The sequence below is a fragment of the Poecilia formosa genome, unplaced genomic scaffold (genome assembly GCF_000485575.1).
Source record: "Poecilia formosa unplaced genomic scaffold, Poecilia_formosa-5.1.2 Scaffold14, whole genome shotgun sequence".
Taxonomy (NCBI): Eukaryota; Metazoa; Chordata; class Actinopteri; order Cyprinodontiformes; family Poeciliidae; genus Poecilia; species Poecilia formosa.
Genome location: NW_006799953.1, coordinates 821,339 through 840,914, shown reverse-complemented (window position 1 = coordinate 840,914; position 19,576 = coordinate 821,339). Strand labels below are relative to the sequence as shown.

Genomic DNA, 19,576 nt, shown 5'->3' with positions numbered 1-19,576 from the left:
AAGATGCAAATACAAGTAAAATGTCTTGCCTAGGAAAAAAACAGTATTGTACAATTATTTTGCGGTAGTTTAATGCCAGTCGTCAGTCTTGATTGTGGCAACAGAAGAAGACATCAAATTGACAATATCCTACCGTATTTTGGAATAACAGTATGTTACTGCCGGAATTTCACCGTAAATTTACAGCCATTTCTAAGAGTGTAGTGAGGCATGCAGATTCAGGGTGGGGCATGGCAGCCATGGTGACGGTGAGGGGTAGATATGCGTCGTTGTCGTATTTATGACGAGGAGCAGCAAATAAACTGATATAAGCTTATTAGAACAGCTGAATAGAAACACGGAGGGAATATTTAGTAAATATTTGACAGGCTTGTAACACAGCAAAAAATTTTACTTGCAAGATTAATCTTCACAGCTGGGTTGTATTTACGTGTATTTATTCCAGAGTCTTTTCTTCTGCTGCCCACAGTTGAGCACAAGCAGATTTTATCTACAGCGCCATCTACCCTACTGAAAGGCAAACTGCAGTTCCTTAACATAAGTAAAGCCTAAAGGCCAAAGGGATGCCCCGCTCACGGCTGAACTCTCTGAAGATTGCTCTGACCCACATATTGACCCAAAAAGCTGTTTTGTTTCGGTAAAAATGTGTTAAAATTAACTCATCTGGAAATTTTTTATATCTATTCCTATTAGGATTATGATTTTTTTCTTATAGTACACAGCTTATAAAATCTGTTTAGCACCATTGCAGAGACATTAAAGTTGCAGTGATGTGAGTTTCCTTTCTGGTCCTCGTCAGCGTTACTGCAGCTGTATTTTTTAGCAGCTGCAGTGCGGCTTCGCTCTGCTGGAGAAGAAGACGACGACGACCAGGAACTGTTGTTTTCAGCCTATTTTAAAACCTTGAATTAGCCTTTCAGACTTGGATGAAACGTAACAAGAGATTTTTCCACTTCATCTGAAGGGTTCATTGCTAATGTTGGAACACGAGTTTGAAGCTCTGTGCCTGTTATTGAGATAAGTGGTACTTTTTTCTGATTAAGCTAAAGAAAAGTTCCACATTAAATCATCCATGACTTAATGAGTGCAGTTCTGCTCAGAGTTCATCACTGTGTAAGGTACCATGATACCTGACTTAAAGCTGCATGTTTTAGAACCACAGCTTTCACACTTTCTGTGTAATTAGTCCTCTCAAAATGTAAATGTGACACAAATTAGCAATTTTTAAGGCTGCATCGTGTTTTCCTTCCGTTCTAGAGTTAAAACTCATCAGTATGGAACGGAGGATGTTATTGGGGTCTGTTATTTGTGTCAAAAACAATCTCCGTTCAACGGGAAAGTGGCTTTAAATTCAGCCCAGGGCAAAACTTAGTCTAACTGGGTCACAGCAGCAGAAACTGGGAGTTGAGCGTGTCACAAAAACTGCTTATTAAAAAGGAGGTCTAACCTAATACAACGACAACAAAAAAAAAGGTGAAAAACAGATCATGCTATTTTATTCTGAGTTTTTATTTCCGTCTGTCAAAGTGACAACAGCTCTCTGCAGCCTGTGCTGTGTAGGAACAGTGTGAACAGATCCAGATAAGAACATGTAGGCCAGACGCTAAGAAACGTGCGCAGACATCCCCGAAATCATCCAAACAAGAATATCTGCTCTAAGACAAAGGAAGGATAGATAACCGTATTGTTTCATCACCACCATCTTTCTGTCCAATTCAACGTTGGCTCCTTGTTTTCTCATTTCCCAGCTTTTATTAATTTTCCCTCTCTAGATTGGATAAAAACAGCTCCTGTTCTCTGCTCATTTTATTTGTTCCTGTAAAACAAATATTTCCTCCTGAGGCCTTGAAGGGAAACCTAGAAACCGCCAAGCTGGTGGCTGCAGAGCGCTGATTAGTCTAACTGATTAGCACTTGCCTCTAAACTCTGTGGACCCGCAGTTTGACCCAACATTCAGCGTCGCCTGGGGCGCAGGTTAGCCTCCTGTGCGTGAGCGTACACACACACACACACACACACACACACACACACCATGGCTGTGCTCCTTAGCTAATTAAGATGAAAAAGGATGGGATCCATTACCAGGTATTTAGAGGTCGAGACCCAACGCTGACCAATTTATTCCCCCACTTTTCTCTCCCAATGGGCAAGCCTGATGGTGACTTGCCAGGAAAATGGAAACTCATGGACTTCTGCCCCGCTTGCCGAAGACCCCCTGGATACAGTGCAGAGGAGCCAAAACAAAAAAAGAAAGCCCCTCTAAATATGCTTTCTGTGGCCTCATTTGAGTTTTTGGGTCGGGGTTCAAACATTTTTTTGAGAGAGTAAGGAAGTCGACTTTCAGAGAGTAGGGCTGCAACTAATAATCATTTTAGTAATCGATTATTCTAACAATTTACTAAAAATGGCCACATTCTACAGATTTTTCATTTAAAATCTGTAGAATGTGCATAAGAAATGCCAAATAGAAATATATTAAAAGATGGAAATAAACAGTTTAGTTCATTTCTTCAAATAAGAAAACATGCATTATATTGCAACAGATGCAACAACAGCATTACTTTAGTAAATCTGAAGCAGGTGAAGCTGAAACTATGCCAGTTGAGGAGTTTTAGCTAAGACAGATTTACGGAATATATAATGCAAAATATCTATATTTTTGCACAGTTTTGACTTAGGCTAAATACTCCCATTAATGATTAATCGACCCATTCATCGCGATCGATACAAATAGTCGTTTCAGCCGTAGTTTCTGTTGGCTGTGGCTATCAGAGAGCAGTTCATGGATATGGCGGCGTTATCAACGTTGACAGCATTCAAACTCCACAAGCATTCAAACCTCTTGAACCTCACCGCTAACTTCAAAGTTTTTGGTATTTTTTGTGATTGGCCAACAGAAAGGAGTAAATATTTGTGTAAAATGAAAAACAATAGATTGTTTTTTTTCTTTGCTGTTTTGATTTATTGATTTATTTATTTTTCGCAATAAAAACCTGAGAAATGTGGTGTGCATGTGCATCAGGGGCATGCTTCTCATTAGCTGCAACAAGGAAGCTGGTTAAGAAAACCTGTTAGAAAATGTCTAATCTGGGATGGCATACGCTACATCTACAGCTCCAACTGAACGCGTTGGATCAAATCAGCTTCATGTTAGAGTGGCCTAGTAAAAGTCCAGAGCTGAGTAAAATTTGCATGACTTGAACGTGTCTCTGAATGTTCAAATCTTACCCCAAAATTGGTGGTTCTGCAACGTATTGATTCACCACACTTTTAAATATATATATATTTTTAAGAAACTTCAAAAAAGGAATAAATGTTCTGCTTTTTTTTCCCCTTTCTTTCAGTTAAAATAAACTTTTTGATATTAGATATCAAGACATATGCAGCTGTCTAAGCAGCTACATGTATGTAGGGGAAGTGTACAATAATTGCTTCATTCCCCACACGGTCCAGCTGAATTCCCCTCAGCTGAACTTCCCTCATACCACTGGCACTAATCTCTTCATCACTGGGACAAATTATGCCCGAACCTTTCAGGATGCTGAGAAAATAAACAAAGATGGAGTCAAACCAGATGGAATAAGACTCCGTGTTCCTCTGATAGTTATCTGAATGGAGCCAAGGTGTGGATCAGGCTTTTCTTGTGCTTTCAATACAATGTTCTCTTAGTGTTTGAGTAAATATGCGAAGGTGAGATTCACACACATTCCCCCACACCTATCGCTGTGAGAGGTCAAAGCACACGGCCATCCGTCATGCTGTCAGGTGGAGGCGTCCCCGGGGGACGAGGGCCGCGCTGCGGGACGATCTGGAGACGCATCACAGGCAGCCGGCAGCTCGATCCGCAGAAACCCGTTTACTGACTTGATTGGTTTGTGAAGGGGGTGAGGATGGGCTGGTCCCGGTGGAGAGAGGAATGAGGCTGTGGAGCAGAGGAGAGCAGCTGAGGCCGACGGTCGGCACAGACGGAGATGAGAAACCAGAACAAAATGTCAACGGGACGCAACAAAATCCTGTTTAGGTCTTCTCCAGTTCAACTTCTGACTGCCTTCCGTCCATCCATCCGTCCGTCCGTCCGTCCGTCCGTCCGTCCGTCCGTCCGTCCGTCCGTCCGTCCGTCCGTCCATCCATCCATCCATCCATCCATCCATCCATCCTCATACCTTCACTGATTCTTCCCTCTTTCTGCTCCTTCCTTCCTGTCTCTGTTGTTGCAGCTTCCATATTTAATGTCACTGTGAAAATATTTGGCAGAAACTCTTCATCATGAACTTTAGTGTTTGCTCTTTAAATCTGACTTCAAAACGTTTGGAAGATTTAGGCAGTTGAGACCCGCCGCAGCTTCACTTTAAATCAAGTAGCAAAGCATGAAGCATTCAGATTGTATGTTTATCTGATGAACCTCGTCTCCCTCTCTCTCTCTGTTCTCTGATAGATTTGTACTGCACCCTGGAAGTGGACTCATTCGGTTACTTTGTGAGCAAGGCCAAGACCCGTGTCTTCAGAGACACCGCAGAGCCTCAGTGGAACGAAGTCAGTCGCCACCCGACAAGTCGCCGCGCCTCCTGTCCAGTCAGCTGTTTTAAATCTCCCTCTATCCCACCTGCGTCGTTTTCCAGGAATTTGAGATCGAGCTGGAGGGCTCCCAGTACCTGCGGATCCTGTGCTACGAGAAGTGTTTCGACAAAAGCATGCTCAACAAGGACGACAACGAGATCGTGGACAAGATCATGGGCAAAGGGCAGGTCCAGGTGAGGTCCGCCGGCCAGCCGGCCGCCGAACGAAAATACATCACGTTTGTTCCCATTTTCTCTCCGTGTGAGTTGCTTTAATGAGCCGTCTAGCCTTTCTGTGAAGTAAAGTGGTTCTATGGTGGCGGCTTGTTATGAAAGTGGTTAGATTAACAGTCTGGGAGTAAATTTAAAGGGGGGTTTCCACTGTTTTGTTGGGAGGAATCTCTTTAAGTTCCATTTTAAAGTGGATTGGGTGGTTTCATTTTCTGCTTTGGTATCAATGTTGAGTTGATGGTCCGCCGAGGCGTCGTGTTTCCATTTTCCCTTGAAGTCACGGGAAATCAAATAAAGCTTGGCTCCTTCTGTAACTTTCCTGCAATTCAGCACAACTTTTACAGTGAGTTCTGCCGCAATTCAATCAGTACAGCCTCTCGGCATGAGGCCTCTGACGGATGGAAACGCTCCCGTCTTTCAGCGATGTCCCCGTTCTTCCTCCAAACTTGCACAGAAAGTGAGCGTGTGGCTGCTTATTTATAACCCTCCCTCTTCTGCTCTTCACATTTCAAAGGACGTATTCGTCGCTTTCAAGCCTTTTGCAGGGGATTTGTTTATGGCGTGCGGAGTCAACAGGTAAAAGTAGAATCCGTGACAAGGTTTTCCTTACAAGTGCCACACGTCGGATATCAAAGAAAGTGGGGCAAACATGAAACTTCTCCAAAATATCTTGTGCTCTTTGTTGTTTCTCCGCAAACCTAAATCTCCTGCTATAAATCTTTTATTTATTTTTTTTTTATAAAAAAAAAAAGACGACTTTGGATGGAAAATGTTGAACCCGCATGTTATTGTTCACATTCCTTATTTGTTACTGCAGCTTTCCATGCCTTCCCCTTTCAGTTTGAAGATTTATGCCCTTGAGTTTTGCCTTTGATTCCCTCTGAAAAACAAATGGAGTGACAGAAGCGCAGCACCGACCGTGCATCCTTCATGATCCACTCAGATCTCGCCGTGGTGTTTTTCTCCGTCTTTGCATCCACTCAGCTCGCTTCAGTCTAGCAGTTTAGCTCAAAGTAAGTGAATGATTTAGATAACCGGGATTAGTTGCTACATAAGGATCTACGCAAGTGTTCTGCTGCCTGTTGAGGTTTTTCCTCCAGGATTTTTTTCCTCCTGTATTTAGCTTTTTGCAGCTTTTATCTGACTACTGAAGAAAAGCATTGAAGCTACCATCACCGTGCTTCACTGTTTAAAGTGCACAATATCGACTCAATTGCAATTTAAAGTGACTAAGAGCTTTTAATATTCCATCACTTGTTGTTTTTTTTTTTTCCAACTTATCTGTCACTGCACACAGCATATTCAGTTATACAATGTCCATAATATATTCAAGAACTCTTGCGTGTTTCTGTTATGGTAACAGCGTGTTTGTTATGCTAACAATTATTTTAGTAATCAATCATTCTGATGATTAATTTGGTAATAATTTTTTGACACATTCTGCAGATTCATACATCCACTTAAACCTTTTTTGTGCAAAATATAAAAAAAATATATTTTCATATTTTTTTAAATAAGAAAATAAACATTTGTTGTTATTATTATTATTATTATTATTATTATTTGGATTAACTGATTAATAATTGGATAGCAAAAAGGTACTCAGAGTTTTTTTGTTTTTTTCTTTTGCAGAATTTCACATTTGAAGAGTTATTAAATGCAAAATGTATGTATTTATATTTTTTGGTGCAGCTTTCAGTAAATGACCTGAAAGCTTTTTGAGTCTCTTTACTCCAGTTAACAATTAATCGAGTACTAATTAAATTAATTGCTGATTATTCCAATAATCGATTAATTACAATTAATAGTTGTTTCTGTCAACAACTTTTTTCTTGTCCGTCTGAAACAGAGTAAATAGGGGTGAATAATAAACGCCACACTTTTTTTTCAGGAATTTTATAGACCTTTCACTTTATAATTGTGTGTGGCTTTCTCTTAAAGTATTGTGTGAAATCTGAATATGACACATTAATGTTAAAGTGCTCAAATGTGGAAAAAGTTCAAAGGATAGGACTATTTTTACACCACAGAGTATGAGAAACTTCGATTGTATAGACCGCTACTGAAAAACCAAATTCCCTTTTCTTGGTTAAATGCAACAATCTCACCTTCAAATGAATCATGTTAGAAGATTTCATCTTTGATTTATAGCTGCACCGTATCCAACACCCTGAATGAAATGACTACCAGTCTGCGAGCCAAATGCTTCTGCTGCTGCTGCTGCTGCTGCTGCTGCTGCTGCTGCTGCTGGGAATTTCCGCTTCCAGACGACACCAGCCAAGAAAACATAAAAATAAACCGGCCACATGTTCGCTGGCTCTGTGTTATTGAAGGCGATCGGAGAATGGCATGTACTTTGCGAAGCTCTCAGGAGGATAGAATAGTATAACGCATCGTCTGATTGCCCGGGAATGATCCACTGCACTGCAGCGACTGTGTTTGTGGATGTTGCCATGAAATTGATTGAAGATGTTCTTTTATTTCAAAATAAAATCCTTAAGCTGCTTGGCTTCTTCGAGCCACAGGCTGTGTTAACACAAGCTTCAGAAAATGGAACAGCTTCATGGTGCCTTGCACAGGAAGGCATGTGAAGTGTCGAGACTCGCACCAGGACCTGAGCTTGTTGCTTTGTTGATGAAACAGAGTTTGGAAGGAGCCTTTAGTGTTTTGTTTTTCTCTCCAGAGGCCATCTGATTTATTTAACAAGCTTTGCAGAACACTGACTGACCGTAAATGGGCATAGTGGTCTGTGAGTTTTCCTCTCTCTCTCTTTCTCTTTTTTTTTTCTTTTGTAACCACTGTTGAGAAAGTTGTGCACTAATGTCATCAGAGGATGCTTTAGTCACAGCCTCAGATCGTTCTAGTTGTGACAGTTTGCATTTGTAACTGTCTTTCGTTTTGTTTCTTCTCTTCTCTTTTCTTTAAAGTCTGTTCCTACAGTGAAAACATGGTGGTGGAAGCATCATGCTGGTGGAGACGCTTTTTTTTTTTTTAGCTTTCTTTTTGGGTTTCGCTTCTCAGAGACTTCAGACTGAGGCAAAGGATGTTTACACACCTGATAGTTTTTGATAGACTCGGCTTGATTGGGGACCAAAGTTGCAACATTTGTCCCATTTTTAGCTGCGGTTCTCTTTGACACTGCGCTGCGTCAAACGAACCAAACACTTTTGAAAAACCTCTCTCACCAGTGGTGGCGCTGCAGCAAGAACCACTGAAGGAAATTACACAAAAACCTCTAAAGACAGAGGTTTTCTTCTTCTTCTATAAACAAAAGCGTTTACATTTTAGCGGCTCTAAAATGTCTGCTTTGTCTTCGTTAAAAGACCACGAGTCATTTCTCCTGTTTCTGTGGTCGCATTTACCCAGAATGCCCTGTGCTGTAGTCCTGCTTCCTGCTTTTGGACGTGGTATATTTTCTTTGATGTGAGTTCATCCAGCCACATTTGTGTGGCTAGACACCTGTGTGTTCTTCATGGAGAGCCCTAACCACACGAGGAATTCGAGCATTTATTTCTCACCATGAAGCTGTCTGACAGCCTCAAACCAAACCAGATAACCTCTGACCTTTTGAGGTCATGTCGCTAATCCTCAATCACATGGCGACAGAGTCAGGCTTACTCTCCTCTGGTCTTTCAATAAAATGGATTCTCAATAGGAGCTTGGAAAAGCTTTGTCTCCAAACTCTTCATATGACCAGTGTGGGCAATATGGCCTTAAACGTCATTAACTTGAACTTATCAATTAAAAAGTCTGAATTCTTACAAGAAATTTATCACAGTAAATGTATTTATTTATTTCGAGCAGGTGATGGAGTCAAAACAGAATGAAAAAAAAATATCTTGACATAATTTGTTGAAAAAGGTAGAAGATATGAGATCTGATGGTTTCTTCCCCCTCTCACACTCATCAAAATATACAATCATTTCAATCTCCCCAGGCCAAAGAAACCCTAAAAGTACTCTCACATCAAATGGCACTTAAATCTCTCATAACTGAATATACAGTCGTTTAGCACATTTTGTTTTTATAACATCTCAAATATTTTTGCCGTTTGTCTACTTGTTGGCTGAAATAGATGGTGGGAACTTAATCGAGCTTTGAATTTGTTTTACTGAAAAGCAGAAACTCTTGTCTTCACAGGGCTGGTTATATAACTGTTTAGGTGAACAAACGTGATGCTTTGCCCAGTAGAAATGCATCATAATCACGCAGCTTCAGCAAATCTTTGAGCTGGTAAACCAAACCTGCCCTCAAACCAGCATCTCAGTTCTTGAGGCTCAGGAGTTTTATGACCAAAGTCACTCTAATCGTTAGGAAGTTTTCTTCTAAGACGAGGCAATGGCTTCGCCGGGGAAATCCTTCAGATAAATAAATCCCTTCGGCGATCCTGACAGACGCCACATTGTGCCGTTTGGACTGAACGTTCTGTTCTCCGCGCTGTTTGTGGAAAACGTCTGTGTATCCCCGTTTTTGTTCCGTCGTGCGTTGCTGCAGCTTACATTTCATTATGCGGGATCTCCTGTGGAGTTGGGTCCCCGGCAGAGGGACACCACCTCATCCAGCGGAGCCTGGGGGCCTCGGCGAGGTGTAACCTGATAGTCCTGAGCAGCTTCCCAGAAATAACGAGAGCCAGAAAAGTTGGATTACGGTCGCAAACAGACAAAAGGGCGATAAAGTTGTTTGTCTCTGAGAGCTCTAACCTTTCTCTCTCTCTCTCCCTGAAACTTGCAGTGGTGGACAGGGCTACATGCATTAGCTCGGCGTTGCAGTAATGCGAAGCTGTGGGTGCTGAGGGGTTGTAAAGTTTGAGGCGAGCACTTTCATTTCCACTTTAGAGAGGAGGGCTCCTATATTGCTACATGGGGGCATTAAATGCAAAGTTTGGCTTACTGTACGGAGGGGTTTTATTGGGGTGGAAATGCAGCTGCTGGGAAAGGGAGCAGGGGCGATCATCTGGAGAATTCACTTTAAAACTAAACGTACCAGCCAGGACGTCTGATTACGATCTGATTGCACTCATTAGAAATTTGTGGCGGAGTTCTGGTCTCTGGTTTATCTGCAAAATAGGAAGATACGAGGACCGCATTCATTTAGGAGATTATTCCAACCGCCCTACTGTGAGGGGTCGCTAATCGTTCATACTGGGAGCAGATTAATACTGAGATGGCACTTGAAACTGACATTAGCATCTTGCGTTAGCGATTAGCACAATTAGTGTTGCTAAACAGCAGCATCAATGTGCGTATTACAAAGAGAGTAGATTTAGAGGAGGCTGGCGAAATTTGCAAAGCCTTTCATGTTTACTGACGAAGTACGTAGACGTCGACACAGCAGCACGTTGTTTACAGATGGAGTTGATTATGGATCGATTTTTAAAGTTCATACATTAATGAAAGCCTGTGGTCACAAGATCATAATACGAAGGAAGCTGATAAAAAAGAAAACAACTAATAGCAACGGCGTTTCGTGGATCATTGACTCCAATTTGGTTGCGAGTCAGAACCAACAGTGGGCAGATTGTGGTACGGTGCGATTCACTGACAGACATTCTCCATTAAATTAATCATAATTTTCTGTCATTGCTTACGTCCTGGTGTACCACATCACCAGGTGCAGAATTGAAACGCATATTTCACGCCAATGACATAAAAGTCGGATAAAATGCGGCATTTTTTTGGGGGGGTGAATAGATCAGAATTGGGCCATTCAGAGTGCAGTAAAAAAAAAAAAACGGTTGCATACGGGCAAAAAAAGCTAATTTGAGTTGCATTTCCATGCTGTGTGAATGTAGCCAGTAGCTCCTTTACATCTTTGTGCTTTTTCTGTCTTCATTTTAACGCCTCACTGAAACAAAAAAATAAAATCAGTCTTCCTTTCTCCAAACTTTTGAGCTTCCGGTCATCTGTCAGACGATCACCGGCTGATTTCTGCATCTTTTCCTCTGGTCTAGTGAAACACTGCGCCAACATTAGGCAGGCAGGGCAGTGAAATTCAGTCATTAACCCAGCAGAAAATGCTGTTTTCATGGAATTTATGCCTAAAACTCTCAACCGTTCTTTCTTTTTTTAATATATGTCACTTTTGTTAAAAATGTCTTCCCCTCGGGACTTGCGGAGTTGTGGCATCTCCTGCTGTGTTTGTTTTGAGCACAGAATTGGGGTGATTTTAAAGAGTGTGTGTGTGTTTGTGTCATGCTTCAGTGTGTAAGTATTGATATAAATTAGCAACTAATACATGGAGTCATTTATTTTGTATCCGCTCGCCTCCTCCGCCCCCCGTCGTTCGACGCCGCGATCCGTCATGTTCCCACCCTACACGCCCCCTGCGGTCATACACACGCAATCTTACACACAGCTGTCAACAACACTAACAGATGGGGCTCTGCTCTTGTGCTCTGCTGCTCGGGGGACAAACCACAGGCTCGCGCGCACACACACAACTGGGTGATGGGGGGCTGATCTGATGATATCAATTACCAGCAGTAATACTCGGTGTTTATTAGCTCAGGCCTCTCGTTTGGCGAGATGTGCGTGTTGGAGCTTTAGCTACCAGGGTTGTGGACATTCATTTGAAATGGCCAATAATAAGACAAACTAAAGCATTATTTCTTCGTATCGAGCCTTTAATTTCTTTAACCGTTTTCCTGCGATGTGCAGTTTTCCTCAGCAACTATGTTTTTTAATTAGCCTCGTCTTTCACGCTCCTCCTGTTGCAGCATATGGCATTTTTTCCTTATTGATGAGGAGTCCCAATTAAGCCGGCTTCCTCATCAGTGGATCCTTGATCAGTGAAGCTGATAGCAGTGTCTTGATGGATCTCGATGATTTCCTTGTCATAATCCAACAGAGGGGTTCATCCATCACAACTCTGTAGCCTTTTTGTCCCCGTTACAAACCTAACAACGCCTCCCCACCCCCGCCTCGCCTCAGGGAATACGCTCACTCTAACGAACTATATTCAAACAGTTCATGCCAAACATCAGATAAGCTTGTTTTTTTCCTTGTCAACAGATGAGCTTTGGCTGCTGACCTGTCTAAGCTAGCTTCTATGTTACACAAAGACAAAGCACACATGATTTCATCATTTTTGTTTTGTTTGGATAGTTTTGATCTGATGGTCTGATGCTGCAAAATGTAAACAATTTTAAGTGAAACAATTCTGGAAATCTTTTGCTCATCTTTTAAGTCATTATTATATGTGTGTTTTCTAAAAAGAAGCCCTTTAATTGAGTCTTTTATAAGCCAACTTTATTCATAAAGCACCTCAAAGAGCTGCACAAGACGAGTAAAATTAAGCTGCAAGCAGCAAGAGCTAAATGAAAACATTCCCAGTGATATTGTGACATAAAAGCCTGACAGGAAAAAGGTTTTCAACTGGGTTTTACGGGCCTCTGCAGTCAGCAAAACAAAGTCTAAAGAGTCTCACAGCTTTGGAGCAACAGTTAGCTATTAACTTTTTACATAGAAAGACTGGGAACAGAAAAGTTAATGTTCTTTTAACTTTAAAAAAGAACAAATGAAATTTAAAGTCCGTTTCTGACATTGAATTGTCAGGATTTAATGGGCCCGATACTGAACCTTGTGGGACCCCAACATGTTCCACAATATGGAATCAGAGACAGAGTTGGGGAACTTGCTTGGAGGCTAATTCACCCAAACTACTGAGGAAGGATTGCATTTAATTAAAATACACTAATGGTTTTGATTTAATATGGCTGGTTTGAAACAAAGGTATAGAAAACCAAAGGCTGTACCTACATTGCAAGCCATAACTAAAAATCTGAATATGTTCAAATCAGTCTTGGCAAGTCGCAGCTTTACATTACCAGAGATCGGCCATAGAATACATTCTCAGCAGTGACTGCTATGCTGCCAACGATAAGAAAATGTCCAACTAAATCCAGAATCCAGCCTGTAACAAGTTCACAAATCCCCAAACTGCTGCTGGCCTCTGTACAACTCGGAGGCGTTAGACATGCTTCTGCTTCAGCAGAGATGAACGGTGCACTGTGACCCGTGTAGGAAGAGTTAAGCTGAGAAGCTTTTTTGATGCGTCCACCCAAGTGACAGAACAAAAGCACGATGTAAAAAGGTCACTAAAAGGCCGAAGGACCTCAACGGGACATCCTCCATAATGTCATCTGTCCCTTATCTCACTCTTTCTTTCTTTCTTTCTTTATAAAACCACCACTACAGAAAATAACTATGAAGTCTAAGGAAGTCCATCTTGCTAATCAGTCCTCATTATAAGATTACATAATCCTTCAGGAAAGTCTAATGGATACACAACAGATGTATGATTTCCTACCAGAAACATTGCACATGTGGCACATGTGGAGCAGGCGGTGGGAGGGAAACAAAGAAGTCGGATCGGGGAGGGGGGGAGAAGAGAATAGGAATGAAAGCCCCAGATGGTGGCCAATTATGAGATGCTGGGAGTTAAAGTGAGAACAAAGGAGCTCATCACAGCCTGAGAAATGAAATGCTCTCCAGAGAGGGACGCCATGAATCTGGGTGTGCACTTACCACCACCCGTTTGTCACATGGAAGAGTCAGAGTTCAGACATAATTGCCTGAAGGGGGGTTTTCAGATGCTTGAACAGTGAACTGCATCCAGATATAATTGATAGGTGAACAAGAGAGGCTCTCAGTGTGACTAAAAGAGCTTCAGGTTTTTTTGTGTGTGTTGATGCCCGTCGGGATCCGCTAGCTGTTTCTGAAGTGCTTTTCTTTATTGTCTCACTTTTGTCATTTTTAACTTTCTTACCCAGATTTCCCAAACAAAGCCGTTCCTCTGCAAACAAAGAAAGGAATAACAGACAATGCATGTCAGTCTAATAATAATTCGTTCCATTTGACCATGTCCTCTGCGACAGCTTTTCTCGCTTTGTAACCTGCGACTTTGGGGGAGAAAATAAAATAAAAAACACTCCAGTTCAAGATCTTCTTCTCCTCTTGTTATTCCTCACACAAACTCATTCCTCGGCTGTCCTCAAGCTGCACAGTTATTGACAACAGATGACAAAAGAATCACCTCGTCTTTTCTCATCGCAGTCCCAGTTTGACTCTCAGAGGGACAAAGCTCATTTCATGCTGCAAACTGTCTGCCAGGACATTGTGAAGCTCCGTCCCATGGATTATCAGAGATTCTCCACAGCTCTGGCTCTGTTAAATCCCTCTTTGGTCAACACCCAGTTCTGCTTTGAGACCGGACCTTGGATCTATTACTACATCTACCTGGAGTTAATAGTTAGAGTTAAAGTTGATGTTGGATCAATGCATAAAATCAAGATTGATTGGATAAAGATTTTGAAATGGTAAAAAATAATCCCAACAATAGGCAGAGTTTTGAGGAAGTGTTTAAACATCATTTAATTGGAATTTACTGTGACAACGAGAAATCAGAATTCCTGTCACGACAAGAAATTTATGATGATAAATAGGACTGTTGTAAAAGAATATTTTAGTAATCGAGTGCTCTATAGATCATTCCAGCGCTCTTCTTACCGTTCGCTCTTGTACTCCCAGCATCGCGCCACACAATTTAACAATGCTTATCTGTCCCCCAAAACCGGACAAATCTGGGAAAATTCAACACCTGCTTCTGACTTTGCACAACCTAATACTAAGAAAAAACAAGGTTGGCGTGTTTTTCACCCAGTGTTCACATAAAATCACCAATAGTGGCTAATCTAACTAAAAACTTTTCAGTCTCCTTGTAGAAATGCTGATCACAGCCTCTGTTTACATGATGGAAATATAAAAAAATAATATATGTGGATTAATTTAAGCAAGAAGGGCTTTACACTAGCTGTTGTAATTATGACTTATTTTTTATTTTTTCATTTCAAGGACAGATCTCTGTGGTAAACAGAAACGAGTTTCCAGTAAAGAGCAGATTTACATAAACAGCCCTGAGTGTCTCGCTGCCTTCTCTTTCCATAATCAGATTTCACATTACTTGCAGATTCTGGTCTCCACCACCAGCTTCAACTTGTTGTTTTTTCTTCTATTCCACCAAAACCCCAGTGGGACCAGAATACTTTCTTCCTCTTCCTCGTGTTGTTTTTGGCAACCTCCTGGCCAGTATTAAAGTAAGTGTGCCTTGGAGATGCGCTGTGTCCATGCTCCGAGAGCCTGGTCTGTCTTTTAAAGTGGTAAGCCAGCAGATCAGAGCCGTTCCTGGAGGAGTTGACATTTGTTCTTCAACTCTTTGTGAACCCACACACACACACACACACACACACACACACACACACACACACACTACCTTGCAGAATGTGATGTGAAGCTTTTAATTCTGGTGATGTGTTCAGTCGTTTGTGGTTCCACACATCATCGTGTTGGAAAGGTGATCCTTTCTGAAATCTGTTTTTGGGGATGTGATGGAAAGGACACCACAAAGTATCAGCCATACACCGTGAATGTTAAAAAATTAACTAAAAATTGTATTCTATTTTATTGCAGCTATATTGTGCTTTTAAGAAAATTACTTCGATAAATAAACTTCCCCGTCTTCTTCAGCAATGTTTTGCAGTGCATACCCTTTATTTTTTGGGAAGCCAGAGTCACCTACAAAACATGACATATAAAACTTGTAAAGTAATCTTGAGTCATAACATTTAAGAGTGGTCACGGTACATTTTATGACTCCTTGCATCTCGACTGCTGAGGAACATTTTTTTGCTGAATGTTTCCCCAGAAGCCTCACTAAGAATTTACCAGGTAGTGCAGTGTGTCAGCGGGGTTACCGACATCCCACATCCCCCTACAGCCTTGATGAAATCTACAGCAGTTCGGATGTTACGACAGGGCGTCGCAATGGCTTGAACACCATAGCCGATTCTAATATTATCCATGTTCATGGTAAAAAGAAAGTGCATCCTCTATTAACTCCAACTACATGATCTGACCTACAACTCTGTTCAAAAATAAATCACACTGCACCATGCCATTATTTATTAAAGATGTTGCCAAAATGGAAAAGTTTATGACAACCTAAGTTGGCCCCAAAAGCCTTAAACATTAAGATGCCTCTTCAAGCATTTTCCCCAATTATTCTTAATACAGTTTTTTTTCTTCCTTTAGGTTATTTAAGGTCTGAAAACACAGTATACATGTGTCAGGTTTGTCATTTTCTGCAAATAAATGGTCAAAATGACTATTTTATCTTGAGTTAAAAAATATTTAGTCAAAAGTGTGTAGAAAAATTCAGGATGTAATACTTGTTGTTTTCCTGTACTGTAAAATATTACATGCTGCTGATTTGAATAAATAGACTGATGACTCTGATTGGTATCCTAGACACAGAATCCTAATTGAGACATGCCGAGTTAAAATATAAAGATGTATCATACTAAGGTTTCTTAATGCCTGGATCAATATATCCGATGTTATACGATATATTGAGAATTTCTGGAAGTCTAATTCTCCAATAAGACCGTTTATTTGAAATGCGAGTTTCTTAGATCTCGTCTTTTTGTTCTCCACCATACGACTATGAAACAGTGAGGTTCTTAATCAGTTACTGCAAAGCTTATTTCTGTGTTACTCTGTGGATAACTCCAGTGTTCATAAGCCCCCAGCCTTAAGCACGAACTCATGATAACTCCACAGGACAGAGAGAACAAAGTACAGACAGAGCAACTGACTGCTCATTAGTAATATTTCCCAGGCTTTTAAGGCTCTTTAATTGAAGCCCCAAAGCCCTAAAATACAGTTTTTAGTCTCTTGACCCGACATTGACATTTAACCCTAGTGTGAGAAGAGGTTGATGCTTAGTTGTGCTATTTTAATTTGACATTTTGAAGACCCAGTGTATATTGCACCACTAATAAAATACTTTGTTTACAGACTCTATAGTTCCAGTGATTGTTTAAGATCTCTGAATTCATGTTATTGTTGTTCCTCAGAGTTATTGCTGAGGGTACGATCCCAATTGACATCAAGCCGTTCATATGGCAGAAACTGTGAGCTGTGCCAGCCGTTTGATCCTGATTTATTACTTCCTGTCCCGAGGCAGGAGGGAGGGAGAAGGCCTGTTTCCTGTCCAACTGTGCAGACGTTAAGAACTGGTTCTGGTTTTCTAATCACTAAAGCTTGCATAAAATTATCTGGTCTGTTTCTAACTAAGGAATGTGAAAGCTACGTAGAATTACCAATATTCGGTTCCTATCAAATGTAGTCCTCCTCTTAGTACGTGTGGTTGTGATGTTATGTGAGAGACCATTTTACAGCCAGCTCGACGCTTAAATTGTTTAGATCAAAGTCAATTCATGTGTTAGAAAAGCTTTATTTAGAATGGAGTCCTGTTTGTGAAGTTAGGGACCACAGCTGCTCACAAATAACTCAAATCTGCAAAGACTTGAGATCCAGTATAAGAACTCTCATAACTTTCTATGGCTAAAACTCCAAATATACCTTTAAAATGCATTAATACACAATTTATTAATGCATTTTATTAATGCATTAATAAAATGCATCAATCTACACTGCAAAAACACAAAATCTTACCAAGTGTTTTTGGTCTGGTTTCTAGCGCAAATAGTTTAATATAGATGCAATAAGACAAAACTAGCTTATAAGTAACTTTTCAAGAAGATATTGGAGCTTATTTTAAGTAAATAACTTCGTAGTATATGCTTGTTGTCATTTCATCAATATTAAGGAATTATTGACTTAAAACAAGCTCCTATATCATGTTACTTGTAAAACAAGCTCCTATATCATGTTACTTGTAAAACAAGCTCCTATATCATGTTACTTGTAAGGTAGTTTTGTCTTATTTCACTTGTACTGAGATATTTGCACTAGAAACTAGACCAAAAATACTTGGTAAGATTTTGTGTTTTTGCAGCGGATGGTCTCTGGGGAACAGCCAATCAATACCATGGAGAGTAAAAGATGCTCCAGGATTGGCTGCTTTCGGAAAAGCCAGCCACTGGTTTTTCAAGTATCATTATCTGTAGGTAATTCAGCTTCCCAATCTTTTGAATATTTTAGAAATTCTCTATGAAAATATCTGCAAATGATCGAGTTTTCTCACGTTCTACAGAAAAATCCGTGAATAGATAGTGGTCCACCTTCAACTGTATAATTACATACCATTTTGTGTTGGTTTATCACAAAACCTCCTTATAAGGCACATTAAAGTTTAAGGTGATGAAATAAATACTTAAGTAAGGCATTAGAACGCTACTCCTTTAAAGCTGCTTTGGCATTTTGCTAAACACTTTCATAGATATTATTCGAAGTCATTCCGTGTGACCTTTATTTACATTGCGAGAGCTCAGTTTTTGGCTCAGTGATGACGGAAAGGTTAATGGGAGCTGCTCAAGTCTCTTCAGACTTGGAGTGAGGATCCAAGTTCAAGTCAGCAGTGAGGTCATGCAGCTGCACCACATCCACCCTTGGTGCTGACAAGCCAGGGATCAAAGCAATTACACTTGATCTTCTTCAATATTACCAGCTCTTCTCTCTCTCTCTCTCTCTCTCTCTCTCTCTCTCTTTCTCTCTCCCCTCCCTCCCTCCCGAAAATATAACCCGTTAAAACGGCCTCTTCACTCCAGCTTTGATGCGAACTGCTGAAACGAAGCACGTAAAACGACCTTGGACACCAGCGCAGTTATCTGCAGCTCGTCGTGTTCCTCGGATGATGAATTGTCCGCTCGAAAGCAGCCTGTTGCATAACCGGCGTGTCGTGAATTCATCTGAGCAACCCGTTTTTTTAGTGGCTTTATTTTCCAAACCTGTCCCTGGCAGAACGCTGGAACGCATTGATCTGGTGGTGGGCGCCGGCTCGAGCGCGTACCTCTTCCCTCTGGTCTCCGGGCTCGCGTGGGTGTTTTGTGAAGGCGGGCACCTCAAAAGTCAATGTCTCGCAGTCGCAAATTGTTTGAATTATGCAATGTACGTTGTGTAATAGCCGGGAGAGGGACGTGTAACTCGCGTGTGGGTTCCAGGAGTTTGGGGGGAGATTTGTTTGGGTTGATAGCATCTCTTCCTCTTTGCGTCGTCTCCTCTTCCTCCCGTACGAACAGATAATGTTTCACTTAAACCTCACTAATCCTGCTACCTGGCATTAATCATTAGCAGGAAGCAGTTCAGTTTGGTTTCCGATTCGTCTCATTTTTGTGTGATTTACAGGAAGAGAAAAAGGAGGAGGACTGAGATCAATGCAGAGTAGAGAAGAAGAAGAAGAAGAAGAAGAAGAAGTCGAGAGAAGACTTGGAGTCAGAATAGTGAGAGAGAAAATGTTAAGCTCCTCTTTCAATCATTGCTGGGTGCTAAAGCTGAGGGTTTTATCGATTAAGCGATTGATTTTTCCGCTGGCACGTTAATGGATTGTTCACCTGCAAATGAGGTTTGACGGCAAAGTGATTTATTTTTTTCAAGGTCCTTTGTTTTTATTGGATACAGTGAGGAGGAGCGGGAGGGGGGAGGATGGATGTTTCCGTGACTGGATCGCTGACCTGGTTTCACTGGAACACAAAAACGTTAGCGCTTATAAAACTATTCAGGACTTTTGGGGATTTCAAACACCGTTATGGTTTGGTTTTGATTTGTTTGGAAGCACAATGTTCTGACTGAGTTTTATGTTGGAAAAACCCATGTGGGGGAAAATTTTAAGATTTAAGCATTCGCGTGCTTGTAGGCCAGTAAATTACACCTTTTTGTCATTTATATCAGACAAAACAAGCATAACAAACTGATGTCTGCTTGTTAATTAGTAATTCTTGACTAACCACCTCAGCCTTGCACAAAAATGTATTGGAAAATCAGGAGATTTTT

The 19,576-nt window shown here is 41.0% G+C and overlaps 1 protein-coding gene across 4 annotated transcripts in view; it reads left to right on the top strand.

Annotated features, from left to right (window-relative positions):
* Window positions 1–19,576, top strand: part of abr (ABR activator of RhoGEF and GTPase) — a 126,474-nt gene that overhangs the window by 81,942 nt on the left and 24,956 nt on the right. For all 4 annotated transcript variants that reach the window (XM_007545837.2, XM_007545838.2, XM_007545839.2 and 1 more), the window contains 2 exons: window positions 4,436–4,533; window positions 4,620–4,751. In XM_007545837.2, coding sequence (XP_007545899.1) covers window positions 4,436–4,533; window positions 4,620–4,751 — 230 coding nt within the window. The remainder of the gene's footprint in view (window positions 1–4,435; window positions 4,534–4,619; window positions 4,752–19,576) is intronic.